We start from the raw sequence: 26,510 nt of genomic DNA, 5'->3' as shown, positions 1-26,510 counted from the left end.
GAACAGACTAACAAATACGTTTGATATAAAAGAATATTGATTAAAAATCATCGTAAAGAAGTAAGTCTTCAGCTTGGATTTCATCAGCTCTGTCTCAGCACTGTCTCAGAGCTTTTTATTAGCTTTTTCGAAAAATGTGTTCACAATATTTAGTTTTCACTCTGGGAACAGCCAGTAAGCCACAACCAGCCAATGTGATGTCTGGGAGGTATCTGGGACCTAACCTGTTAAGTAATCTAAAGACAAGTAATAAAGTTTTGAAGCTGATTCTGTGAGAGACTGGTGGCCATTGCAGTGACCTGAGACCTGGAGTTATGTACTGAGCTTTCTTTGGTTCCTGTCATAACCCAGGTAGCAGCATTCTGGATCAGCTGGAGCTGTATGAGTGCACCGTTAGACCAGTGATGAGTCAATTGTAACAGTTCAGCCTAATCTCTTCTAACAGACTTCAGTATTCTCCTTGTCTCCTTGCTGCGTTAAGAAACAACTGCATTGACAGTCCAGAAACAGCGTCACTACTACGATGACCTAATGCCCCAAAATGAGTTTTTCTTCTCGCACCTAAAATAAAGAATGCTACAGTGAAAAGAAGACCATTGTTATCATCTTACCTCTTCTACCACCACTCTGAACTTGCACTTCCTGCTGAGGACAGGTTTGACCCCTGAGAGCCACTGTACATTAGAGAAGACTTTGGCCGGACCAATCAGAACCTGGCCTGGGTAGAAACCATATGCCTCGTCGAAGAACAAGCCCTGACCAACAAGGACACAATAATATGAATAAAGACTTGAGATCACAATGTTGATGACTGACCAGCTGAGCAAGCCAACCCAACAATGCATTATCAACAACAAATTAGTCGAATGATTGCCAATTCAACGGAAACACATGATATCAAATTCCAATTTTCCATAGACATGTTCTGTACAGTCATGTATAAATAAAATGCAAACATGAAAACCTTCTGAAGGAAGTCAGTTTGGACCTACAGAACAGTTTCATTGTACGGTTTATTATATTTTCAACTGAGAGGATTTTTGTTGGACACCTTTTCCAGTGTATCTATAGATAACATTTTTACCGAAAAATAAATTTGAATATAATAAAATACAAATTAAACTGATGTGTGACATACAGAGTGGAAAATAACTTTTTTTAAAAAAAAATTGGCTTCTAATACTTTCTCGTTCTTATAAAAACTTGAACATTACCACAAAAAAACAACAAGCACAGAAACATCAAGACAATTTCTAGAATCATTATTTAAGTCTACAAAACGCAGAAAAACAAATAAACAATATAAATAAACACAACTTATCCCTCATTATAGATTATAACAAGTGAGAACCGGAGTATGAACCAGCCATTCCTGTCGGCACATGAGCTGTTTGTAAAGGGATCTGACCCCTGACGAACAGCTGCTCTGCCCAGGCTGGATGTACCTGAGGTGACAGATAAGAGCTCGTAGCTACATACCGAGTCACTGACATGTGGACAGACGTCGTAAAGCTTGGCACCATCCTCCACGCTCATGGAGCACCTGAAGGGAGGCGAGGAGAGACAGACAACTCAGTGACATGCACTGGATTTGGCACAGATGAATGTGTACCAGCGTGTAGACACTGACAGACTCCAACGTGGTCACAGTACACACAGTACACTAATCACTAATCATGCACACACAGCCTACCTGGCTCCATTGGAGAGCTTGAGGATGATGTGATTAGTCAGATCGTACACTTTCCCCAGCCAGAAGTCGTAGGCAATGTAGTCGCCGTACATAAAAGACTGCAAAGAACACAATGACAACAAGAAAACTATCGAGTTAGACACAATATTTATGATGCACAGTAACTGAATGCAGGTCAGCAGCCATGTTTCCATCTATACACTTTTATATGCATTTGAAAGAACTGCAATAGAGAACGTTGAGCTCACTGGAGGTAGTTTTTGCCTGACTTGTAAAGAGTTAATGTGCTTAATGGGACATGAACAACTGTCCCAATACGTTCTGATTTGGAAAATTTAACCGGTTAGCTGTTTTTGCTGCAAGAGAGGAAGAGAGATCCTCCCAGATATTTCCCTTAGCTTCTCATTCCCAGATTGAGGGAATCACACATGCCTGAATTCAGGTTGTGACCATCACCTGCTGAGGTGAAATTCACATTGAAGTCAAGCAAAGTTGAACTTCTGAAGTGAAGGCTTTACCCTAATTCCCTCATAGGCTGCCAGGGCATAGACTTATAGGAAGGACTCAATACTGAGTGCACATTTTCAGTCCAATTAGAAATGCTTGCCCTGGCACATACACAAAAAAGTTTTCTAGGATTAACTTTCTTGTTAGGCTCCATACTAATTATACACCCGTGAGCTCCTGCTCGGCATCTTTGCCTTGACACGAGGAAAGTTTTACATACATGATCCTGAGTATACAGTAGGTAATAAGGCTCACAGGTAAATATTTTACCCTGTACTCTTACCCAGATGTGCTGCAAGTCTTTGCTGTTAACTGGATACAGAACACAGTTTGTTCCCACTAGTTTCACTGCACACTCGATGTCGATGTTGGTCACAATACCACACTGGTTGTCCTGCAAGGTTCAGCATATCATCATATTAACATCATACTATCAATGCTACTACTTTAAATTTCCTGAGATGCACAAGCATCATTGGTTTGAACAAAACAATATTTTTATTATAGCCAAAAGAAAAAGTTTCAATGTATTCCTATTCAGACTAGGAGTTGGTGTACTGCATTAACAAAAAAAACAACTCCTCCTGGTCCTTTGTCAGTGTCGACCTGCAGTAATATTCCAGTCATGTCTGGTGCAGCAAATGGAAAAGAGTGTAGAACAGTGACTTGACTGACAAAGAGAGAGGCTTGATTGAAAAAAAAAAAAAAAAAAAACCCAAATCAAACTGAGGAAGACAAGTGAAGTGAAAAGGAGAGAGGCACAAAGATTCACATCGAGGACTCCACTTACGTTAGAATTGTTTCGTCGCACGATGTCTCTGATGACAATAGATCGATCTTCAAGTTTTAGCTGTAAAAGAAAGAGCAAGCAAGTTAAGAAAATGGTGGCTTGTGTGACCTCATCTTACAGACTTTTTACACCCACAGAGGCTGCTGCTGCTGCTCAGTGCCTTTGACAGAAATTAGAGAATAACTTTCACTGCAGAGAAGTTTTCACATCAGAGAAATCACCCTGTGATGAACCCTGGAGAAGAGCTTCCAAATGAACAAACTAAACATTAATCACATCCGCACTCTGACCATGACATGATGCTGATATAATTTGTCATACCCTTGTCCTGTCCCACTCACAGCCATTAGAACTGCAACATGCACAGTCAGCAGAGTTGGAACGCCCCTGAGAGCAGATCAGCTGATTTTACCATCCGAACTGAGAGACACTGCCTTTCACTGTGCTGGCAAGCGTGAGGCCTATGATGTGATGAGCGCCACAGGAGTCAACAAACATATTTTCACTATCGGTTCTTAATCAACACATTGAACTAAAAATAGGATCTGTGAAATGATATGGTTTACACGCAGTGTGAGGGACAGATGAAACCAAAACAGCTTCATTCAAGAACTACATGCCCGCAGATACGGAGGGCAGCACACAGGAGCCGCTGGGCTATACTTGGCGCCAGCTCAGCTCCCACAGCGATACCTCGTCCCTCTTAGCAAAATTTTGCTGCGTCACTTTGCCTGCCAGGAAGGTCGGTTTGAGTAATAGATCCATGAGTTTGGAGGCTGATCAGATAGCAAAACACTATGTCTGTATCAGGGATCGGCTGATAGGAAAATACACACACTTAAGCACACTTGTTCTTTACTTAAGTGTTACAAGTTACTTTACAGATTCTGATTATTTCGTCTTGATAGACCATTACTTGTGATACGTAAAAATAGTGTTGAGGGTAAAATATTGATTGAGACCACAGATGGGTGACTGTAGACAGAGAAAGGATGCCACATCAGAGCTAAAGTAGTGTATTTTTAAATTAATGGTTTTAATTGGCAATCGGACATGAAAAACACTGAAGATAACTATCTGTCAGGTCAATAATCAGTCCATCCCCAGTGTGTCACTATGAGACCCAATTCAAATCATCTTTTTCCTCGGTCCCAAGGTTAACATTACAAAGCAATCTAGTGGGAATGTCTACTTGCAAATATTTGATTGGCAAATGCAAACCCTTGCTGTATGATGTCACACTGCACTGCAGCCAATTTGGATACAACTTTCTTTTCCAGATGACTGTACCAAAATCCTCTGTGGCCTTACTGAAATGAATGAGATGCTGTACTAAACTCATAGTCCATGAAATAAAATCATGTCCTTCTTTTTGTTAAATTTGTGACACAATCAAGCGCCATTCAGTGCAATAGTGCCTTCAACTGTCAAACTTCATATTAAACTACCATGTATCCAAGAAAACTAAAACTGGACTACGTTATGTAATATTAGACTTCTCTTGTAGCTAAGTCAAGGGAAATGGAAACCTTGTGAGTTTTCCCTCTGAATCAAGAAGCAAAAAAGTTGTAGCATTAAGTGTTCAAGTGTTAATTTGCCTGACTTGACATTGCACGTCCCATGATGTGACTATTGTGTACGGGCACACTGAGATTTTACTGCTGAAGAGATATTTTGTGCAGCCGTACTTGACCCACTTGAAATGATCCAGATTGATGGAGGAAGAATTTCATGCCACAGTTTTGCTTCTCCAACAATGAGTCAGGAACAGAAATGTAGTAGTGAGGAATAAATATGATTTGATTTTAGAGTTGTATTAAGCAGCCTGCACTACAACACACAAACAGTCACCCAACATTCATATATGATCCATTTACCATTCAGGACAAGTAGCTAGCGCTAATAGCAAAACTGCAGCAATTTTTTAAGCCTTCATTATCCACACCATTGATTCAGAAGTGTGGTAGACAATCACTGAAATGTTTATGTGAAATTGTCTAATGTTAGCCTTCCACCTGGGAAATAACCACTCCTCCTTGTATTAGTGTTGGCATCATGAATTAGTTCGCGACAAAAGAAAAACCCTTGTGCCCCACAGATAGATAGTGTTTAATGGCACTGATTTGTGAGCCACAAAAAATAAACTGGCATATGCAACAGTACAGTTACTCTGGAAGTGAACAGCCCTGCAGAAACTGAAACTTTATCCTAAGAAACCACAAAGCATAACAAAGACTACCGCTTTCAGTCAGTGACTGACAAATAAAACATCAACAAACAGACAAAAAGCCAATTCAGTCAGTTCAGACTACGTCTACATTATGAAGCCAGCACAGGTCTGTCAGGCAGGAAGTGAGCAATACTTACAACAACAAACAGGTACATGAAATTGCTGATAAAACGCTACCTGCAGGTGGCCCGGCTTCTGCTCTACTAAGTCACAGCACAAGCTGCTATACTGGCAATGACTTCAGAGCAAAGTGGCAGCGATGCGCCAGCAAGAGCCTCCGAGTTTGGGCAGAGACAGATGGAAGCAGAGGAGGAGAGTGTAATTAGGAGTAAAGAGAGTGAAGAAATTGAAAAAACACAGAGGCTTATTGCATGCCAAGTAAAGACTGGAGGAGCATGTTGGGGCTCTATCACTGAGAGTTCACCATAGTGGGGAGAACTGGAGTTGAACACAATGATGGCGGAATGAATGATGTCTGGTGATTAAATCTGTAAAGTAATGATGATGAAGCTGAAAAGAAGAGTGAAATTTTGATTTTAATCAGTGGAGATGACTTGTAAGGACAGCCAATTCAATTCATGTCCTGCCTTTACCTTTTCAAATATCAATCAAATATCAAATCCTACTCTTGACATAAAGTAAATTCTTTCTAATTCTTTATTTTTCAACCTGGGTCTCATTCTCATAATTGTGGCCATTCTGACTATGGGTCATGATAGTGCTGCACTTTCACACATTCCCTGTAGAGAACATTTCTATTAGCTGTTGACTATATATCGTACATCCTTTCAGGTGCACAAACATGTAAATATTATAGCAAAAAGTGTGTTGTGTGATTAAAAAAAAAAAAAAGTACAAACATAGGTTAGAAGCTTGACACACACGTGAGACATGCTGGCAGTATGGCTGCTCTAACATGGACGGCAAAATGAAAAGAAAGACGTTCCGCCCAAGCACACGCCGCTCATGCAGCTAGTGTGTCCAGCCTGTTAGGATGACTCGGTGTTAGCTATTGTAGCAAATTGCACAGATATCCATGCGTGGTTTGTTGTCTTTCAACCGTCTCTACAAAGGAGACGACAACCTAGCATGATCTGTAGTGAGATCTGCCATTACAAAAATAAGACTAACGATATTTTCACTATTCACTATTTCACTATTAATCTGTCAGTCAGTTTGATTGATTATTCAATTCATTGTTTTTTCTATAAATGACATCCTTAAATGTCTTGTTTTGTCTAAGATATCCAGATAAACCAGAGAACTGTCACATTCAAGAAGCTGGAATGAGAGAATTTTATCAACTCGAAAAAATGATTAACTGATTATCAAAATTACTGCTGATTATTTTTTAATAGTTGACTTACAGATTAATTGTTGCAGCTGTAGTGTAAAAATATCCAAACATCCTACAGAGGACAGAAGGAGTACAACTGACTGCACATCCTCACACACACACACAAATTGTGTGTAATCCTATACCACTGACTTCTGGGAGAGGAAGAAAGGTTGAGTGAGTGAGAGTGTGTGTGTGTGTGTGAGTGTGTATGCAGGGGATACGATCGATGAGTCGCCATGTTCCCTTGTAATCTATTAAACAGCAGCCTGTCTGCTCCTCCTGTCTATGCTGCTGAGGGTAAAAGTACACACACACACACACACACACACACACACACACAGGCTCACACACACCTAAACCTTTTAGTTGAGAGGAGCTCAGAAGTACAACACATATTTTTGGACGGACACACACACACGCAGCTCTTCTTCATTAATATTCTTTCAGTGCATCATGCTGCAGTGCGCTACTGTAGTAACTGATTTCCTCACCAGTTCAAGAACACTGTGTTTAAATCAATAGTGTTTAGGCCACTGTGAGAGAGAGCAGATACAGTCACACAACACCTTATGTCTAACTCCAACCCAAACCACAACAGGACCTTTACACATATTACAAACTATGACCAGTATGTACAAAACCAGCTTTTATCAAAATGTCTGGTTGGCAATGGTGTAACTTCTTAATAATGTGTCATTTTAATGTCTCATTAAAACTTAGATACCTTGCAATACTGCCACAGAGCAGCACGTCCCTACAGTGGGACTGACTGCTCTCCAGGAATAGGATAGTGCCATCACACTGATCATCGCATTAAGAAACTGAGAAAGAGCAATATTCTTCATCTTCTATCACAATGTGTGTCATTATAGGGAGGCATTTCCCAGCGACGGCAGCATTAATGCAAAAATGATCAGAAAACTAGACAGCCAGGTTAGAACAAAGCAGCCGACTGTTGCTATGGCTCGTGCAGCGATGGTGATGAGGAGGGAGGCTGGTGGACACATCGTCAGACAACAAAAGAAAAAGACACAGGCGTGTGCACAAATAGATATCTGTGTGTGGCACCTGGCTCGGACTGAGAGGGAACCTTGGCTGCCTCTCCATCCAGGCTGATGAGGTAGAAGAGGCCAGATTGATTACAGGAATCGATGGAGGACAGTATTTGCTTTGACTTCCCGGCCTAATTAACACAAGTCACTATTCAGGTGCTGTACAAGGAGGAGGAAGAGGGGGAGAAAGAGACACTGCAGAGGACTGCAGCTCTGGGCCACGCCTGTTCTTCACTCTGACAGAGTTTTCTATACCAGGCTTTCTCATCTTTCAGATTCAACTCCTCACTAACAAGCAATCTGATCCATGAAACACGAAAGGGTGTCGAATTAACGTAAATAAAACTGGTTGCAGCGGTAACAGGTGCACACAATGTATTTCTCTCCCCACACATACACACACCTGCCTGCACTGCATCTTAAAATTGAAATGATATTCCACCTACAGATAGTGTTAAATATCGATCGGTGATGATGAAGGTGAAGTCATCATACAGTGCTACATCCTTTACCTAAGCCTCAGGCACCCTCATGGTTCTGCTACATCATTAGAGACTGACAAAGGGAAAATAATTCACCGTTCTCCAGGAGGAGTTGAACAGACTGTGAAGCAGAGAGGCCTTCTGGATCCACACCCTGCTCTCTGAATATTTTGGGAAATATGCTCATTTTCTTTCTTGCTGATAGTCATATGAAAAGATTGTTAGCACTCAAATGTCCATACGGTGAACAATGTATGTAGCTATATAGCATTAAACTTATTTTAGCTTAGTGTAATGCCTGGGAATGGGAGGAGGATAGCTTGCCTGCCTGGCTCAGCACTTCATAAGCTTAACAATTTAAAATGTTATATGTAGTTTGTTTAAACTGTACAAAAGACAAGCTTGACTGGTTATTGTCCAGAACTGATTGCCAGGAGACAAGCACATAATCTAGGAAGTTACTACTTTGTTTGTTTCTTCTTGTAACTACCTAATAACTATGATTTAAATGTTTCTCCCATGCCACCATTTCAGCATTGTGCGTTGTGTTTTGGAGATACATTGATACTTTATCTCTTGATACTTTATCTCCTTCCTCTTTCTTATGTGAATGGATGTTGGTAGGTTTACATTAAAACGTGCTGATGAGTACCATCACACAGCATTTGAAAGCCCATGATATTTTAGGTTTTTTTTAAGAGACTGATCATCTATATAACTATTGAACTGAAGGGAACACATTATCACCCTACATAAAGAGATCTTATCAGGCAAAATATGTAAAACACCTGCGTGGGTGTACTATGGGTGTGTGATGTTCTCTGTGTATTTAGTTTTGGCACACTGTTCAATCTCATTATCTTTATCTTTATAATGAGATTGAACTGTTCAATCTGATTGAACCAATTAAAACCAAAACAATTCAGACCACCTACTAAAAAAGAAAAAAAAAAAAAAAAAAGACAACCTCCAAAAGTCAGAGTTTCTACTTTATGAATTCTGTGAGCAGTTGTCTGATGATACACAACAATGGCGGCACCTGTGGAGAGGTTGGCAGGATGTATCTGTTGACTAGAATATTTGTATTAGGCCTTTAATTAGAATATTAAGATATGTTTCCTGGTGCAGCAAGATTTAATATATAATCTGCGTCTGTTACCGCATGCACCGTTTCCCTGCTCTGTTTATTTATTCAAGGAGGTAGCACGTCTAGAGGTTCACTTGTTTGTACACTAAGGAACATCACTTTGTTATGGTCAGCCATGTTTTTTGTTTAAGTTTGGCATTGTGCAGATAGAACGCTTGGAGGTCAAAAGTTGAGATTTTTCCACCGTATCATCTTTGACCTTCAGCTGAGGCAGCATTATATACATAAAATCATGGGCCTCTCTACATGTATGAGGGAGGGGGTGCGGCTGATTGTTGTTTATATCACTTTATAACTGCATGACTGAATAATACAAACAGCAGAGAGGAAGGGACGCTGCTTGGATAGTTACAGAGGTAAAGACATTAAATTGTTTGAAAAGATATAGAGAGATAGAGAGATATAAATATATATAATGTACTATTTGCTGACTAATTCCATTAGCCTGCGAGTCATGCCTGCTCCTGGTTTACACTTACATCCCTCCCATGCTACTTCCTGTCTCAACTGTTTATTGACCAGGCTAAATCAGGTCTGAGCTCACATTAAGACAAGCACCATCCGATCCTCCTGAGCCAATAAGATCCATCAGGAGGTCACTTGGTGATCTTGACACCCAATGCCGAGCACAACGTGTTTTTGAAATATAAAAATGTAAATAGAAATTTGTCAGATCACAGCTGCAGAATAATCCACCTCTCGGCAGCTGTATGCACACTAAATGCAGTCCAAAATTGGTGTTGCCACTTCATACCTCATCCACAAGCCTCCCATGCTCGTGTACATGTATGTCAGGGGACCTACCTCCTGCACTCTCACTGGGCAGGAGAATCACTCTGTCATGGCGTCCTCCTTTTGCTGCTCTTCCTCATCACACCAGACAATGACTTAGCAAGGATGAAGGTCTTTATGACTATTCTAATAAAGAAAAATGAAAGCCCGACATCAAAAATATGAGATATAAGTGTTGTGTATCGGGGAAAAAATAACTTTGTAACTTCAGCTGAAATGGTGATAAACAACTGAATCATCAATCATCAATCCTCCCACCCTGAAAACATCCCCTCTGTGCTGCAGGACAGTGCTGTTGTCAAACTGAGGGCTATTGATTTGGACACACAGGATGGGTGCACAGCTCAATTAAAAAGACAGCAGGGCCTTTTACCCACAGAGACCACAAGGGAATGACAATAGGACTAATAGCACACAGTATCTATAATAGGGCAGTCTTCTCAGAGAGACGGACAGAGCAAGAAAAGGGACGAAGGCACTGAGGAGTGCAAGACACAGAACTGTACATTTGGAGGAAGGCGCGTAAACAAGCAGTAGATAAAATGACTGAGGAAAAGGGGAGATAAAGGCACAGAATATATGATGGAGACAGAGAGTAGGAGGGATGGGATGAGGAACCCTCGTGAGTCAATCACGGAGATGAAGAAATAGATGGAAGAAGAAGAACGAATGGAAAAGATGGTGAATGGAGAGAGGAGGGTGCAAGGGAAGGTGGACGGGTGTGCCAGGGAGAAAATGAAGATGAGCAGTGCACGAGGCACCGAAGAGACGGCAGCCAGCCCAACAAGTGGGAGATCGAGACGGATCCCAGGAGAGAGACAGAAAGAGAGAGGAAACGAGAAAAGCAAGAGCCAGAAATAGACAAGAGCACAGCAAACACAGCAGATAGTGAGATAGAAGGGTAGAGAGACAGAGACAGAGACAGAAAGACACAGAGAGAAAGAGAGAGAGAGAGAGAGAGAGACACAGAGAGAGAGAGAGAGAGAGAGAGAGAGAGAGAGAGAGAGAGAGAGAGAGAGAGAGAGAGAGAGAGAGAGACACAGAGAGCGAGAGAGAGAGACACAGAGAGAGAGAGAGAGAGAGAGAGAGAGAGAGAGAGAGACACACACAGAGAGGGAGAGAGAGACAGAGACAGAGAGAGAGAGAGCAGAAGCAGACAGTCTCCCCACTGGGCAGGGCCAATACTGCAGAGGAAGAAAGGGAGGATGAGAAGATGAGAGAGGGAGAGAGAAAGAAAGAAGAGAAGGGCGTAAACAGGGATGGTAGGATGGAAGCAGGCTCCAACAGCCAGGCAAATCACTTCAGAGTCTGTGTATTCCTGTGTGTGCGTGTGTGCGTGTGTGTGTGTGTGTGTGTGTGTGTGTGTGTGTGTATACACGCATCTATGCAGAGAGAGACAGGATCAAAATGAGATCCATTATCTCAGGGCAGGAGCTGGACGACCATACAGTCAGCACCACATTACGTCAACATTCTCCAACACCGGTCTGCTGGGACATCGAGGGAGGAGAGAGTGATGGAGGTGAACGGGGGGGGGGCGGGGGCGGAGGTTATGGGTTAGGTCAGATGGAAACTGTGGGGGAAGGGGAGAGAAGAGGAAGCAAGGTAAGAAAGAAACACAGAGGGAGAAAACAGAGGAGATGAAGGAAAAGGAAAGGATGAGGGTTTGAAAGAGGGAGGGATTCATGTCGTGACCCTGCAATATCAGACTGACTGTACATATGAGCTGCTGACGTCATGGCTGATGACTCCATCATCATTCAGGTGGTTAATTAGAGGTGGTACAAGTGGGAATTTATTGGCAGGCTTGGATTTGTCCAACATGATGCCACAGATGTGCATTAATTAACACAGCAGTGTTGATTCTGTTCAGGAAAAATGTTTCGTCAACTATCTTTTTTTCATGACTAAGACAATAAAGCGACAGCTGGTATAAAACAGCCATCACTTTTACTTTACTTTACGCATTTGCCTTCACAAGTTTAAAGACTGAGGTGAAAACACAGACGGCGACTGTAGAGGAAACAACACTGCGCCAAAAGTTTCCTTCAGCCAATCACTCAGGAGTGGTGGACCAACACAGCATGATAAAGTTGAAACTGAACATTATAATTTAAACTTAAAAAAAAAAAGCGACACAAAGTAAGCACAAGGCTAATCACACAGAAGTAGCCCTTTAATCCTGAACCAAATACAAGTAATATTAGTGCTGCAACCACTGGAACCAAAACTAAGTTCAAGAGAGATGGACATGGACAAAATATCAAAAATGAGCCCCTGCACTATAACAACAATTAAAAAGCACACTGTAGTTTCTTGAAGAGCGGTTCCTGGGACTCAAAAGTTTCCAGGTACTATGGTTGGGAAAAGTGGCTTATTAAATAGTGGTTTACTTCATTCTGAGACCTGAAGAGGACTAAATGCATTCGCCTTCAAGACTTTCGAAGCTAGAGGGCTTCTCTCAAACAGAACAAAACAATGGCAACGCAGTACAAAAGCTGCTCTTCTTGTTTTTTAGAGGAAGCACACAACACTGATGACAAAACCTGAGGCACAGTGCTCCTCTGGGGGCCCAGGTTTTCATTTTTTTTGTGTGCGTTTTGTGTGTTCCTGCGCCTGCCTGGCACCTGCTCAGAACCATAACTAAGGCTCTGCTCTCCAAAGCGTTGTTGGGTGGGTCTTGGCAACAGCCTCATGTCCCAGATTACACCAACGTCTGGCAGGATACCTCGAGCACCTGCACAGTGCTCCTGAGCCGACAGCGCTGAAGGATGCAAACAAGTAATCACACATTCATCTGAAGGAAATAATGCTGCAGGTTTGGGGAAAAATGTACCGATTGAAATATCTAAGGACTTTCAGCCACTAGTTCACCTAAAAAAGAGCAATGGAATCTAATTTAGACTTTTAGCCACACTACAAGCATTTTGAATCATACTAATCACAAGCCAAGTACCATGTGGAGGGTTTACACAGGCAAACAAAAGATCGATATGATTATCTAAAAGAGCAACGTGTGTAGATTGAATGTGACAGAATAAATGGCTTAGGTGCTAAGTTAATTAGCACGTGTAGACTTAACAAAATAGAAATAGCTAATGTGATCACTCTAGTCTGCTTGCTAGAGAAATGCTGTAGCCACTGCACACCAACGTCAGCCTCTTCAACCCAGACACTAACTGAGTTTGCTCATTTATAAGCTACTCATGGTGAGAATATACGAGTGGAGATAAAGAGCTACAGGATATGGGCTAATGGTTTCTTACAGGCGCAGATGCTTTATTGCTCAGTTTGTTCCTCGAAATATTGTGAGGAGGCCTTCAAGACTCAATACTGCTTCCATTTGGAAAAAAAAAAAAAGATTTTAGCCTTGTGTCTTAATAGCATTTTAGCAGTGAGACAATCGCTTTCCAACTACTTGGTAATCTTGCAGCTGAAACGCTTGTGGACTGCCAAAGCCTGGGTGGGAATGAATGTCTGTGATCATGGGCACAGGAGGGATGGGAGCTGCAGGAAATCAATGTGGTGAGGTGACCTCATGGAAAGAGATGTTTCATTTCAACGGGGGTGTGACCAGACTTCTGCAGTTGGATGGATAAGGGCAGGGGGGCAGGGACAGGGTGACAGATGGGAGTCACCCTGCGGTCAGAGCATCCAGCACCTGCAGTGTTCTCCCTCTTAATACCCATTATGTTTGTTTGTTAATTTTTTTGAAGAGGAAGCCGAAAAACTTGAAAAATATGCCACTTTTTTCGAACCGCGTTACTAACAACGCGCTGTGCAGAAACCATTTCACAGTTGTGTTAAATTGTTTTAGCTCAAACAAAGAAAAGCCGGTGACAAAGAGATGAATGGCTCGTTGATGACATCATGCCTTCCCATGTTAAGGTTACAGTACAAAAAGGTGGGGGTCACACGACAATGCATACATCCTTTCACTTACTACAGCTGTCAAGAAACCTGCCACAGCCATTCAGTGTCCTCTCAGTGCTTTGGCTGCATACACAGTATTAAGGGTGGGAAACAATGTATAGTGTACGAGCTCAGTGCCTCTTTATCACGCACACTGACTGTAACCTGTTCACTTCAATGTGTTTCATCATTTCAATGTAAAATAGCTTCAAAGTGGCAAAAGGCTAAACTGCCATAACCCAGAGGAGTTGAGAGGAGAATTTTTGAATGAAGGATATCGATACGCTCACTAAAATCTTTTCTATGTGTGCAGATTAGGTTTGCACCACAACAACTTACGATGTTGTGACTCTGGTGACTCAAATTACCAGGGGCCGGTGCTATGCTGATGGTGAGGGGAGACAGCTTACTTTGCTGGATGGGACAGTTTAGGGTTGCAATCCGAGTAACACTGGGAAACAGCGGTGACTACAGTGGTGAGCTAATCAGCAGCTGCTGCTGCCCCACAGCAAAACTGAGGGGACACACTGCCTTAAAAACAGACACGCATATTACAACTACCACCACCCATCAAAATAAAAAACAAACAACAATGTCATCGTCCATCAGGTCTCACTGTGAACATCATCAAAACTAGAATATATTGTAAATACACACGAGGAATCCCTTCGTTCTGTTCCAAGGAGCTGTACAGAAAGATGCCCCAAATAACAGACTGACTGCGGCTGCTGTTACAATCCAACTAGCTGAAAAAAAAAAAGAAAAAAAAAACAGACGTTCAGCACAATGAAAGGCAAGCGATCAAACGCAATAAAACCCCTGGAGTCTCCCTGTTCACTTCATAAAGCATTAGGCTTGATGAGTTTTCTTATCCATTATTTTTCCAACCCCATTCAAAGAGAACAACTTAATGATTACAGCATATAATAGGCTACAAATGTTTTCTCAAATGAGACTGTATTCACGGACCCACAAGTGGAATCTATCAAACACTGATCATCTAATGGCAGTATTTGGAAGGTGCGGCTTTGGGACTGCACTGTAATGCTGCAAACATGAGGGCAATGTGAGAGGCAGCATGCCACAAGAGGATGAGAATTTAAAATGGCTCAGAGAGCAGAAGGTGGGACCTTAACAGTTCAAGGACTAAAAGCCGTCACATTTCCATAACAGCCATCTGGTACCAGACTGTCTGCCTGATTCACTCTTACATCATTTCCAGTCGAGATTCTTTGTTTGTTTCACTTCACGTACTCTTAGTAGTTTTAAGACCAAGCTGACGTTTGCTTTGCCCACATCTTCTTAACATTTCTTTCCACAACTTCCTCACCTTTTCTCTCCCTGCGTCACAGCTCGCCTTGACCCCACCTTCTCATCACCATAAGACTTGCAGCATCACCGTACCATGCATACCAGGAGCTTCCTCACAATACTCATGAGGGTCTCAGAAGTGCACTGACGAGTGTACATGATGATGGATAAACCAAGACATCTCAGACACGCCCTGCGCTGCTATTCCCCCCGGGGAGGCCCACTGCTAGCTACCTGCTGCAGTGCACTTCTGTCCTTGGATGCAAATTTCAAGGTTGTGCTGCAGCAACAGGACTGTGTGTGTTCTGAGATGCTGACTGGGGACTGCAGCAGGCCCGAAGCAGGCAGCGATCCAAAGTGTATTTTCAAAGTCACAAAAACTTTTGGGGGGTTTTGATCCGCTCAGAAAGCAAACTAGCAAGATGCATTTCAAATGCAGTTTAGAATATATTTTTTGTAATATATACTGTCAGCTCAGTAAGATTAATGAAAAAAATAAATCAGCTCTCTGTGAAAATTAATCTTAACCACTAAAATCTCCAGTCAGGGGGGAAAAAAAAAAATGTAATCGGGTGTCATGGTAACCAAAGCCCTGCAATGCATAGAAGTACAGAAAATCCTTCATTAATGTCACAATGTCAACATGCAGTTCATCAAGACCTTCAGCTGCTAAATGCCATGCTACAGTATTCCTGTATTTGTGGAGTTATTCTTAACTGTTAGGCCTTTTTTCTGCGTTCCTGGACACAAAGTCTATTGTACCAACCTGACATTACATGTTATTTAATACCCGCACTCTTACTGCCGCTGTACTGTATATTCAATTGAGTATAGGTCAAAAAAGAGTTGCTAAAAAATTGCATTCTCTTTTTATTTACATTTCACAAAGCGTGACCATTTTAGATAAGGATTTTATGTAGTACAACATGCAAATTTAGGGCAGTGTTGAGTCTTCAAAAGCAACACCCCTTCCAGAAACCTGCACCTACTGTACACAGTTTTGATGTCAGTGATTAAGATAATCATGTTGATCTTCACACAAGGCACCAAATATATATATAAATAATATCCTTGTGCTGACAGGATTACATATATCGGTTACTGTACTTTCCTAATAAAACATTAAAGGGGTTCCGATGTAGAAACATTTTGTTTTCCTTTGCACCACAACACGATCTGTTAAGGTAACAGTTAAACGGTGACCAAAAAGTGGGCCAGCTACAACAACATCCAACATCAGAAAATAATACAAACATACCACACTGTAGGTACTGTACAAATCCATTACACTGAAAAGAACAAAAAAGAAAAGAGAATCGCTCTGTATGCTCGTTCAGGCCCTCTCTGCTTTGAAGCCTTTCAGGCAATGAAAATATGTCAGCCATGTTCCTCACTGACTCGCACTGAAACTGAAAGCAGTACCGCAGCTGACAACAACTGAGGTGTCCCTGTTCGTACCTGCACTGCGATGCAGATCTAAGCTCCATCACTTCCTCTGGAGATGGTTACTAAGATTTCATAGAGTGAGAAAATAGGATGCATTTGAGCAATGTACGTGCTGCAGACATGTTCCCATTTCACAGCTACTGGAGGAACTTCAGTCTTTCCCTCTTTAGACATTGCAAATAAGCCCACAGTGACAGCACCCAGTCATTATTGTAAAGCTGGGCTCCTTTATCCACGCATCTCTACCTGTTTGTTGTTTCTGATGACATGAACTTGATTTGCAATCTAATAACATATATTTGTGACACCAAAGGGACAGAAACTTCAGTGGAATTTGGTATCTCCACATGGGTACTGATGATGCAATCGCCAAAACTATCTAATCACCTAATTAACTGTCCAACTTCATGTCTAGTCCTCTTGTTTTTAAAAAAAATAAAAAGTCAATATGAACAGGAACGTGCCAAGAAAAAAAAAATGCAAACATTTTTTACACTTGATCCGGACCAAGTGAACCAAACCACAGGTGTGAAAGTCGACGAGCAGATCTACTTCCCTCTCAGCAATAAATCAACAGAGCATACTTGGGCCAACAGACACGGTCAGCAGTGTCGTTAACCAGAGGGGAGTAAGAAAATGTAAAATATATGTTATTTGTTAAGGGAGGAATGGAAGAGTCGTCTGATAGCTGTTAGGCTAATTTTTGTGAGGTAAATAGCCTTAGGCTTGAATTAATAACAGTGACAAGCAAAGAACATTTGTTTTGTCTCCTTGGCAGTTATCATTGAGCCGGATATAACACTCCTGTTAACACTTCTGGTTGTTCAGCCATGTTCTGTGTGTGTCAGTTTAAAGCTAATTTTATTGAATAGCTTACAATTAATTATTATATTATATGTGGCTTTTTTAATGGAAGAAAGCAGAAAAGAAAAGGGAGGGCAGCTTTATCTGTAACCGATGATAACTGATAACTGTAACCGATGATTTAGTTTCAGATCAGATTGCAGGCCAATGAATAGAATAAAAACTGCATCGTGGCAGACTTTCTGATGTCGGCACATATTGCATCGTTGTCCAAAGAATTAAAATATCACATGGTGACTCAACTGGTGATTTACACCACAAATCATTATATGTATAGTCTAATACATAAAAAAATATTGTGACACTCTCCAGATTATAAGTGCACCTAGCTACAGACAATTCAATCCAATACAACAATAAATCCTACCTTCACTGTGGTTCTTATTTCAACTGCAAGGAAGAATTGATTTAAAGCTGCATTTTGCAGTAATATTGTGTCTACCCTCGTGAATATAAACAGACTGGATAAAGCCTGCTAATTGGGAGAGCAATGGCAATGTGATAACAGGGTGTTAAAAAGTTAGTCCAAACATTTTCATCATTTTCATTGGCTGCACTGGTGCGCCTGAAATGTTCTTGTTTACTGGTTAAGACGGAGGTTATCGCAGTTTCTTGTTGTGTTTAATTTAGATGGAGAAAAACATGTATTTGAAACATAATGTCTAAGAAATCTTATTAAAATGCACCTTTATTATGTGCTGGTGCACCTTAATGATAAAAGTTAGGCACATTACTACAACCAGTGTGAAAAATTCTGTCTGGAACCCTCAAAAATGTATTTCAGAAATGATTAATGCATCATTTCATTTGTTTACACAGGAAATTATTGTTAATCAATTAGCTACTCATTTAGTGAAATGATCCATTTAGTGTCCCTGACTGATTAAGAGTGTTATGAGGTATTACATTACAGCACAATTTGCAACACTAAAGGATAAGAAGTATCAGTCATATTGCTTTTTGTGTTGTTGTCTCCCCTCCTTCCACAGACAATCTCCAACAGGGATATGTGTTGTTGTTGTGTGGTAGCTGCGTGATGTACTGATGTTCATTTTTTTGGGGAAGTCTGCAAGATGCAGATAAACTTATTTTTCAGCCACAGTTGGTCAGACACAATTATTTGAATCGCCTCAACCTAAAAAAAATAAATAATACCAGTGGTCTATCATCTCAGTTTTCATGCTGACAAATCTTCATTATGCTGGCTACTCTCATAGAGCACACAGCCAGTGTGCCACAGAAAATCAGGTTTCATAAAAAGGTGAGATCCATCTTCATGCATAACCATGAAATAACAACGAAACTAAGAATACAACATTCAGGTATAATTTTCACCTAACTGGTGCTGCTCTCTGTCTCTGAACTCTTATCAGAATCACACTGCTGTGAAAATCCTCCTCAAGAGAAACTCCTGATACGCGAGGAGAGATTTTCTGCATCACTTGCACCTCAACTGATTACTCCTGAGAGAAAACGTTTCAAACTTGAGTCACCCCCTGCAGAATACATGCAAGTCAAAATTTTGTGGAAATCTCATCTTGAAGCTAAGCAACTTTGCACACTGCAGGAAGTAATCATGAATTATTGATCTGAATCTTCACCCTGCTCTCAGGATGTAATATGCAACTAAGACGGAGCCTGCTGAGACAGGGCATGCGGTGCGTGCTGACAAGCAGACAAGAGTCACACACACACAAAAATACACAAAACATAAGCAAGAATAGTACAGAATGAAATATATACGAGCGCACACAAGCACACACTAGATCCTTTGGGGGGACACTGACTAGTAATGACACAGCATTAACAGCACAAGTGGTGTGTAAACATCAGCATCATTGTTTCACTGAGCCTTTGTTGTGACAGAGGTTGAATGACTCTCAGACCAGAACGTGACTCGTTTAGCCTAAAGGACAAAACAAAGCAACAGTGGGCTCTAAAACAGGCTTCTTCTGGTCCTGTCCCGTGTCTCTAAAACCTGCTAGTATGAGCCGTTTCCAGACCAGTCCTCCATTAAACCCTGTGACCCGTCTCCACAAGTCCCAGGAGAAATCTAGAAAGCCCTGAGGAATATACATTGACAGCAGATTTCCTATTTCTTTACCAGTTACAGTTTGATTCATTATTTGGTTGCAGATTGAATCAAACTGAAAGAAACAATTAGTTTCACTGTCATTTTATATCTTGATAAATTGACAAAATTGGGGGGAAAAAAACGCTGATCAACATTTCCCAGAGCCCAAGATGACGTCTTAAAATGTCATTTGACCACAACCCATAGATAGCTTACTGATATAGAGGACTTGGGAAACCAGAAAGTATTCATATTTAAAGAAGCTGGATATCAGAGAAATTTTAATTTTTTTCTTCGGGAAAAAAAAAAAAAGAGAAAAGTAAACTAACTAACTCAAACCGGGCAATTCATTTGAAAGTTGAAAACGAATATTTGTTTAATCATTGCAGCTCTAGAGTGAAAGAAAACATGTGATGTTGAGTGTGGACAACAGATGTACACCTGACTGTGTCTCCATGCGGAACAAGGCAGGAGACAATGATCATCATCATCTAACTAGTTGTCTGCAGATCAACTATTCAACTGATCAAATGCTTTGACCAAGACTAACTTCAGCTACAGAACTGCAGACATCACAAGCTCGCACTGGCTCTGGTGAGAGCTTGTGTGTTGTCCGTGTGTTAACCGTCACTGTCACTGAAGAGGACAGGTCAGACAGGTTTAACAGCACTCAGGTGTATCCAAGCAGATTAACTGGGACGTTATGGGAATAATAATAATTACGGCTGTTCTATCATAGAAAGTGACTGACAACAATGCCTGTTCTCGGGCCAAGTCACACCCAGCTGAGGAGCTACAGGATGAGCTAATCGATAGGTGTAAGGTTCCTAGCGGGGACGTGCACCTGCCAAACCCTGTAGATACATCTCCAGACACAAAGCTGCGACCTGGCCAGTCACTCAGGCGTGTACATTTGATGCCTCGGCGGCTACATGGACGCAGGCAGGTGGAACAACCCTGTTTAGCCTGCCAGCATCAGCTGAGTGACATGAGGCTATGAGCTAAACTGCTAGCTAGCATGTGTGCTTGAACACTAGCCAGATAGCGAGCTAGGCTGAGCGCTGTAGGATGGATTAACTGGGTGAACCTTATCCCAGGGCTGGTTAGCAAGTCGAGTCATCTCTCCCGAGCCAAAGCAGGCAGTTGAAAAACACAGCAGCCCTCGTGTCAGGCTGGAGGAACAAGCCAGCCTCGGTGTGAACACTCAATACATTAGCTGCTGTGTGGTACCTTTGTTTCCCTGATGTCCTGCTTGCCTCCTTCAGGGTACCACTGGACGCGGACAAATCCCCTCACCAGAGGCCGACTCGGGGTGTCCACAGCGCTCTCAGTGTCCGAACCGCACGGGACTCGTCCTCCTCCTCCTCCACCGCCGCCGCCACCCCCTCCACCACCACCGCCTCTCCCTCCGCCATCATCGATGTCCGAGTCTGAGTTAAAATCCTCCTCGCCGTGGATCATCCGTACGAGGCCAAACCGGACTGAGCCGCGGTACCTCCCGGAGACCAGGTCGTGGGAGAAGAGCAGCCGCTGGGAGCCGTCCGCCGTGGGAGACAGAGCCATGGATGGAGGCTCCGAGCCCGGGCTGGCTGCTGGAGAGAGGCCCGGGGTCGGAGATGCTGCCGCTATCGCTGCGTCCGTCGTGGCCGCCGCATCCGATGCTACGGGCTCCGCCATCGCTGCTGTTGTCAGGGAGTGATGCTAGAGCGCGAGGATGACGGTGGAATGAAAAAAACGATAACCTGGAAGCAGCGAAGTGCACGTGTTTACGTCGGTACGGGAGCGGCGTAACAAGCGCAGTGTGATAGCGTCATCACGCAGTAGCGTCCGTCGCCACTGGGCGGCAGTGTGAGCCGCAGGCTGTTATACACTCGTCCAAGTCAGTTTGGGATTGAAACGTTCAATTAAACGTAATATTCTGTTGTTTTGTGCGGAGCGGCAGCCCAGCTATAACTGCATGTCACACTAACGCTGATTTGTTATACATTCCTGGCTCTTAAAGGTAAATTTCCCCCAGAGAGAAGAACATTTCCAAAGTTTTCACACGGATGCATGGCTTTTAAAAACACAGTTCAACTTATTCATACATAGATATTCATCAAAAATAACTACGAACACAAAGAGAATACGCACATTAAAGTACCTTGAGTTGTTTAGCGATTCCGTTTAACGACTGCATGGTGTGTATTTATTTTTAAAAGTAGTTAATTTGTCAATATTTGTTTTGAGATAGGGGCGGCTGTAGCTCAGCGGGTAGAGCAGGTCGACTAGTGATCGGAAGGTCACTGGTTCAAATCCCAGCTCCGGGCAGGGCTGAGCTGCATGTCGAAGTGTCCTTGAGCGAGATACTGAACCCCACATGGCTCACTAGTGAGGGCCCTGCGATGAGCTGGCGACTTATCCAGGGAGTACCCTGCCCTCGCCCTGAGACAAGGCTGGGATTGGCTCCAGCAGCAACACCCTGCAACCCCATGGAAAGGGATAAGCGGTTCGGACAATGACATGACATGACATGTTTTGAGATAAAGACTTTATTAATCACTCAGGGAGGAAATTCACGTGATAGAACAGCTTAAGAGTCATAGGCAGAGGGAAAAGAACAGCGACTGAGCGCTAGATGACATTTAGAAAAGCAAAACAATGCAAGAATAGAATAAAATAAAATAAAGGAAAAGTGAAAAATAAGACTATGTACACTGTTTGCATTTTATTACAGATATGACCAACAGGACAACTGCACATGATAGTAATTGCGCCCATAGCTGTAATACACACATGGTGCTTTAGAAATATACATGGAAATAAATGAAATAATTGCCTGGAGACATTCAGATTGCACAGGAAATATGATGGTTTATATGTGTTTCTATTGTTTTTTGTTTTGTTTTGTTTTGTTTTGTTTTGTTTTGTTTTGTTTAAATATGAGTATAAAGGGAAAATCCACCCAAAAAAACAGAATTCATGTCGTAACATAGGACAGGTTTTTATCTGCATTGACACCTTTATTTTACAATCAAATGTACAATTAAAACCACAATCACACAAGTGGGAAAAGGCATCAGCAACAACATAAAAAGACACGACATGCAAATCAGACATTACAATAAATAAAACAGTGAAATGGAAAGTGCTGTGAAGTTCGGTGAGAGAGGACAACAACTGTCACTATAACCAAATGTCTGCTCGAAATTCCTAACGTTCCAAACAACATAGCTTATTTAAGACTGACGAACAAACTCCTACACATTTTGTAATCCTCTTACAGATGTCGGGGGGGGGGGGGCGGGGGGCGAATAAAGCGTGGAAAGATCGCGACTTATAGGGATAGTGGGGGGGGGGACTATGGAAGTCTCCCTTTGAGGAGTCACATGAAGGGTGGTAACGCGCTTCCTTTTGATGGCCCAGTTAAGCAACACCAACTGAGGCATCTGTAATCAACACTGACACTGACGGTTAACTGGTTCCTCTCCGACTCTTTCGTCCACTCTGCAGCCCCAACAGGTGAGCCACTGATAACAGGTCGGTCGTATGTTGTCTTGAGAAATCCAACACATGATCAGGAAAATCCAAATCTGCTGCTGGTGTGACGGTGGCATGACCAGGTTAATTCTCAACACACAAACATCCCTCCTAACCCCGACTAAATATGTTTATTGTTCACCACACTCACGGGGAGTAAAGGGTCATCCAGCTGGCCTCGGGATTATCACCGGCCACCCCTGCTCGCCGGGACTATAAATACTGAGCGTGCGCCTTTCTCCGCTCAGTCCATCCTGTTAACGCACGCGTCAGACTTCCAGAGACACTCGCGAGTGCAAAAGAAAGCCAGAGAGTCAAATCTCAGCGTCTTTGCTTTACTTTAAAAATCCTAAGGGCGGAAAGAGAAGACCATGTCGGTTGTGAGCGCAGTGTCGTTCATGAGGCCGCTCCACATGCGCTCTCCGGGGCCGCGGGGCCGCCGCCACACGCTGCCGGCCAGCGAGTTCCGCTCCCTCAGCCCGGAGGATGCCATCAGTGTGTTCGAGATCGAGAGAGAAGGTAAACGCATTTTTTTTTTTTTTTGTCACATGACTTGTTATTGTTTGTTTTAATCACTCCAGGACAATCGGTCCTGGCACAGTTACGCGCAGAAACGTGTTTGTGTATTTTATAGGAAGATCAGGAACTTTTATTCAGTCTCATGCAGCTACAGCCTCAGTTCATGTTGCCACTCACGTTGGTGTCTAACGGAGGTGAACAAAGAATAACTCTGTAAGCAAAATATAACCTCCTTTATTTATGTTATGAATATTTTCGGAGCAGAATTTGACTTTTTCCAATGACCATAATACTTGTAGAATGTGTATTCCATTCCAAAAAAAAGGTGATGTGATGATTTCAGGTGATCCAGTGTAGACAGCAGAGAAGACAGACATTACGTCCTCTTTCCAGTCACGCTGGCGTCTGGATGTATAATTTCTGACCCCACTGCTTCTCCTCCTCACAGCCTTCATCTCAGTGTCCGGCGAGTGTCCCCTCCACCTGGACGAGGTGCGTCACTTCCTCACCCTGTGCCCTGAGCTGTCTCTTGGCTGGTTCGAGGAGGGACGTCTGGTGGCTTTCATCATCGGTTCACTCTGGGACCAGGAGAGGCTTACCGCGGTAAGACAGAGCGGAGGACACCTGAACCTCCTGCGTGAGCTCAGGCTGACTGGCAAAGGGAAATGCAAGTGGAGGTTCAGGGCAGATTAAGAGAGAGAAGATTTAAGGGCATGTCGAGGGTGTAACGTGCGTGAGAATTCAGGGGGTGTGGATGGATGTTGCACAGAAAGTCAGTGGAAACAAAGTGGTGCAGCATCAAGGCCACTGATCCAAAAACCCACGTGAAGAGAGGTGCTGGTGCAGGGTCCATGATATTTAGAGCCATCGTGAAAAACATATTATAATTCGCAACATCATTAAACTCTGATGGGGAAAATCACATACTGTTTGTTTAAGACTGGAATGTCTCTGTCTCCCCAACAGCACTGAGTAAACTTGACTCATTAAGGATTTTTTCTATCCTTTCCTCCCTCTGGTATTAAATATCCTTAATTAAAACTCAGTGACACTTCCTCCTGAGCCCAACAGACACTCTGCTGTTCTCACACCTCTCTACCCCCCCATTTGTTTTCCAGGATGCCCTGACGCTCCACAAGCCTCACGGTACCACCGTCCACATCCATGTCCTAGCCGTCCACAGGACCTTTCGCCAACAGGGCAAAGGCTCCATCCTGATGTGGCGCTATCTGCAGTACCTCCGCTGCCTGCCCTACATCCGCCGCGCTGTGCTCATGTGTGAAGACTTCCTGGTCCCCTTCTACCAGAAATCGGGCTTCAAGGTGCAGGGCCCCAGTGACATCACGGTGGGGCCCCTCACCTTCATCGAGATGCTCTACCCGGTCAGGGGCCACGCCTTCATGCGTAGGAACAGCGGCTGTTGAGGAGCGTTGAGGGACTTTCTGCATATTTTCTCTGGCTGGGGGATGCTCTCCCCTTGGAGTCAGGACGAGGGGACATCTGAGCAGCTTCGTTGTACGCGAGTGTCCAGCCGAGTGTTTGTGATCATCACTGCGAGTGCTCAGCAGACAGTGAGGTGTGTGTGAGCAGGGAGCAAAGATGCCATCCAGTGGCCAACAACAGCTGTTTGGAACAGTGGTCAGAAAATACAAATACATTGATCTGTAGTTTATCTGGAAAACTGGATCTTTGAAAGAGTCCTGAAAGAATGTCAGATTTTGTTGTTGTTGTATAAAGCCATTTTATTCTTATTTTGATATATTTATTATGCAATAGAACACAGCTGCCTTGTTTCTTTCTTTCCCCCCTTATTTACATTTATTTAATGAGTCTAACATGATGTTCGGCTCTGTATGAAGCCTCTTCTCATAATGAATGTATATCCTGTATAGTATTGTGTAAACTGAATGCCTTTCACAGCAGCAGTAGATTACTGGTTATGTTCCATTTTGTATAACTATGACAGTATCAAATCTATAAAGTAATATTCCAAAGTAAACAGTTAAAGGTGCAATAAACAAGAACGTCAGTTAAAACCATTCAAAAATTAACAACAATTATATCAAAAGAATGAGTAAATAGCATTTTGTTGTGTCAAATACATCTGTGTATTGTGTTGCAGATACCTATTGTATTAGCATGCTAACCAGCTAGCCCCGAACAGGTGATAGTATGATAGCAAACAACGGCAACGTTCTCCCTGGAGCACAGTTAGCAGCAGTTAGCGGTTATGCTAGTGATATGCTACCCCCTATTTGTTTGGAGTACGGACTTGACAGGAGGCCAGTTCTTATATAACCTTCAATCACTATGGAATTAAATCACAAAGGGAGGGTAATCAGCAATCAAAGGTCAGATAATGTACATGCACAGTCTGTTGAACGGTCCAGTCAGTCTCAACACTGTTACACAAGTATTCTTAACATGTTCTGAACATCTGTGAGGTGTGTACAGTATGTGACATATATTCAGAGGATAAAATATAGCATTTCCTAGAAAACAAGTGAAGTATAATCACCAACACATCCCCCAGATTTAGATATCCTTATTGTGCTCTTTCTCTCTTCTCTTCTAGTCTCCTCTTACCTTCCCCCTTGTAGACCATCACCACCTCTGCCTCCCAAAGTCTTGAATCAAGACAAATGTTTTTTGTTTTTTTTTGTACATTGTTTTGTTCCTAAAAAAATAAATAAAAATAAAATAAATACAGATTCTATTTTCTATCACGTCTGCTTTTAGATCTCATCATTTACTGTATATTAGGAATAGCCATTTTGATTGTAATTGAGAAAGAAATATCATCGAAAGATATGTAATTGTTCCAGAGCTTTTA

General features: G+C 42.5%; 2 protein-coding genes across 5 annotated transcripts in view; one reads left to right on the top strand and one right to left on the bottom strand.

Annotated features, from left to right (window-relative positions):
- ube2o (ubiquitin-conjugating enzyme E2O) overlaps positions 1-21,810 on the bottom strand; it is a 43,305-nt gene extending 21,495 nt beyond the window's left edge. The window contains exons 1-6 of one of the 3 annotated variants that reach the window (XR_005077145.1): positions 20,870-21,809; positions 2,991-3,050; positions 2,484-2,594; positions 1,694-1,791; positions 1,480-1,543; positions 612-755 (exon numbers count right to left, since the gene is read on the bottom strand). Coding sequence is in view for 2 of the 3 variants with exons in the window: in XM_037110819.1 (XP_036966714.1) it covers positions 612-755; positions 1,480-1,543; positions 1,694-1,791; positions 2,484-2,594; positions 2,991-3,050; positions 20,870-21,316 (924 nt within the window). In the remaining variant the exon portion in view is untranslated. Of the gene's footprint in view, positions 1-611; positions 756-1,479; positions 1,544-1,693; positions 1,792-2,483; positions 2,595-2,990; positions 3,051-20,869 lie in introns of all 3 variants that reach the window. The other 2 variants (XM_037110819.1, XM_037110806.1) reach the window with 2 other exon arrangements.
- Positions 21,811-22,160: 350 nt separating this feature from the next.
- Positions 22,161-26,177, top strand: aanat1 (arylalkylamine N-acetyltransferase 1). Of its 2 annotated transcripts, none has more exons than XM_037111666.1 (4): positions 22,161-22,781; positions 23,132-23,677; positions 24,126-24,280; positions 24,796-26,177. In XM_037111666.1, exons 2-4 carry the CDS (start codon positions 23,530-23,532, stop codon positions 25,099-25,101), a joined length of 609 nt encoding a protein of 202 aa, XP_036967561.1. In that variant the 5' UTR covers positions 22,161-22,781; positions 23,132-23,529; the 3' UTR covers positions 25,102-26,177. The 2 variants fall into 2 exon arrangements, with proteins under 2 accessions (XP_036967561.1, XP_036967568.1); XM_037111673.1 differs by lacking the exon at positions 22,161-22,781 and having other exon boundaries at positions 22,990-23,140; positions 23,513-23,677.
- Positions 26,178-26,510: the final 333 nt, after the last annotated feature.

The sequence above is a fragment of the Acanthopagrus latus genome, chromosome 1 (assembly GCF_904848185.1).
Source record: "Acanthopagrus latus isolate v.2019 chromosome 1, fAcaLat1.1, whole genome shotgun sequence".
Lineage (NCBI taxonomy): Eukaryota > Metazoa > Chordata > Actinopteri > Spariformes > Sparidae > Acanthopagrus > Acanthopagrus latus.
This window is presented reverse-complemented; position numbering and strand designations above follow the sequence as displayed.

Excerpts from the sequence above, each read along its gene's own strand:
- aanat1 (XM_037111666.1), top strand. The coding sequence starts at position 23,530 with ATGTCGGTTGTGAGCGCAGTGTCGTTCATGAGGCCGCTCCACATGCGC. Across the intron at positions 23,678-24,125 it reads GTTCGAGATCGAGAGAGAAG|CCTTCATCTCAGTGTCCGGC; the intron begins GTAAACGCATTT and ends TCCTCCTCACAG. Across the intron at positions 24,281-24,795 it reads ACCAGGAGAGGCTTACCGCG|GATGCCCTGACGCTCCACAA; the intron begins GTAAGACAGAGC and ends TTTGTTTTCCAG.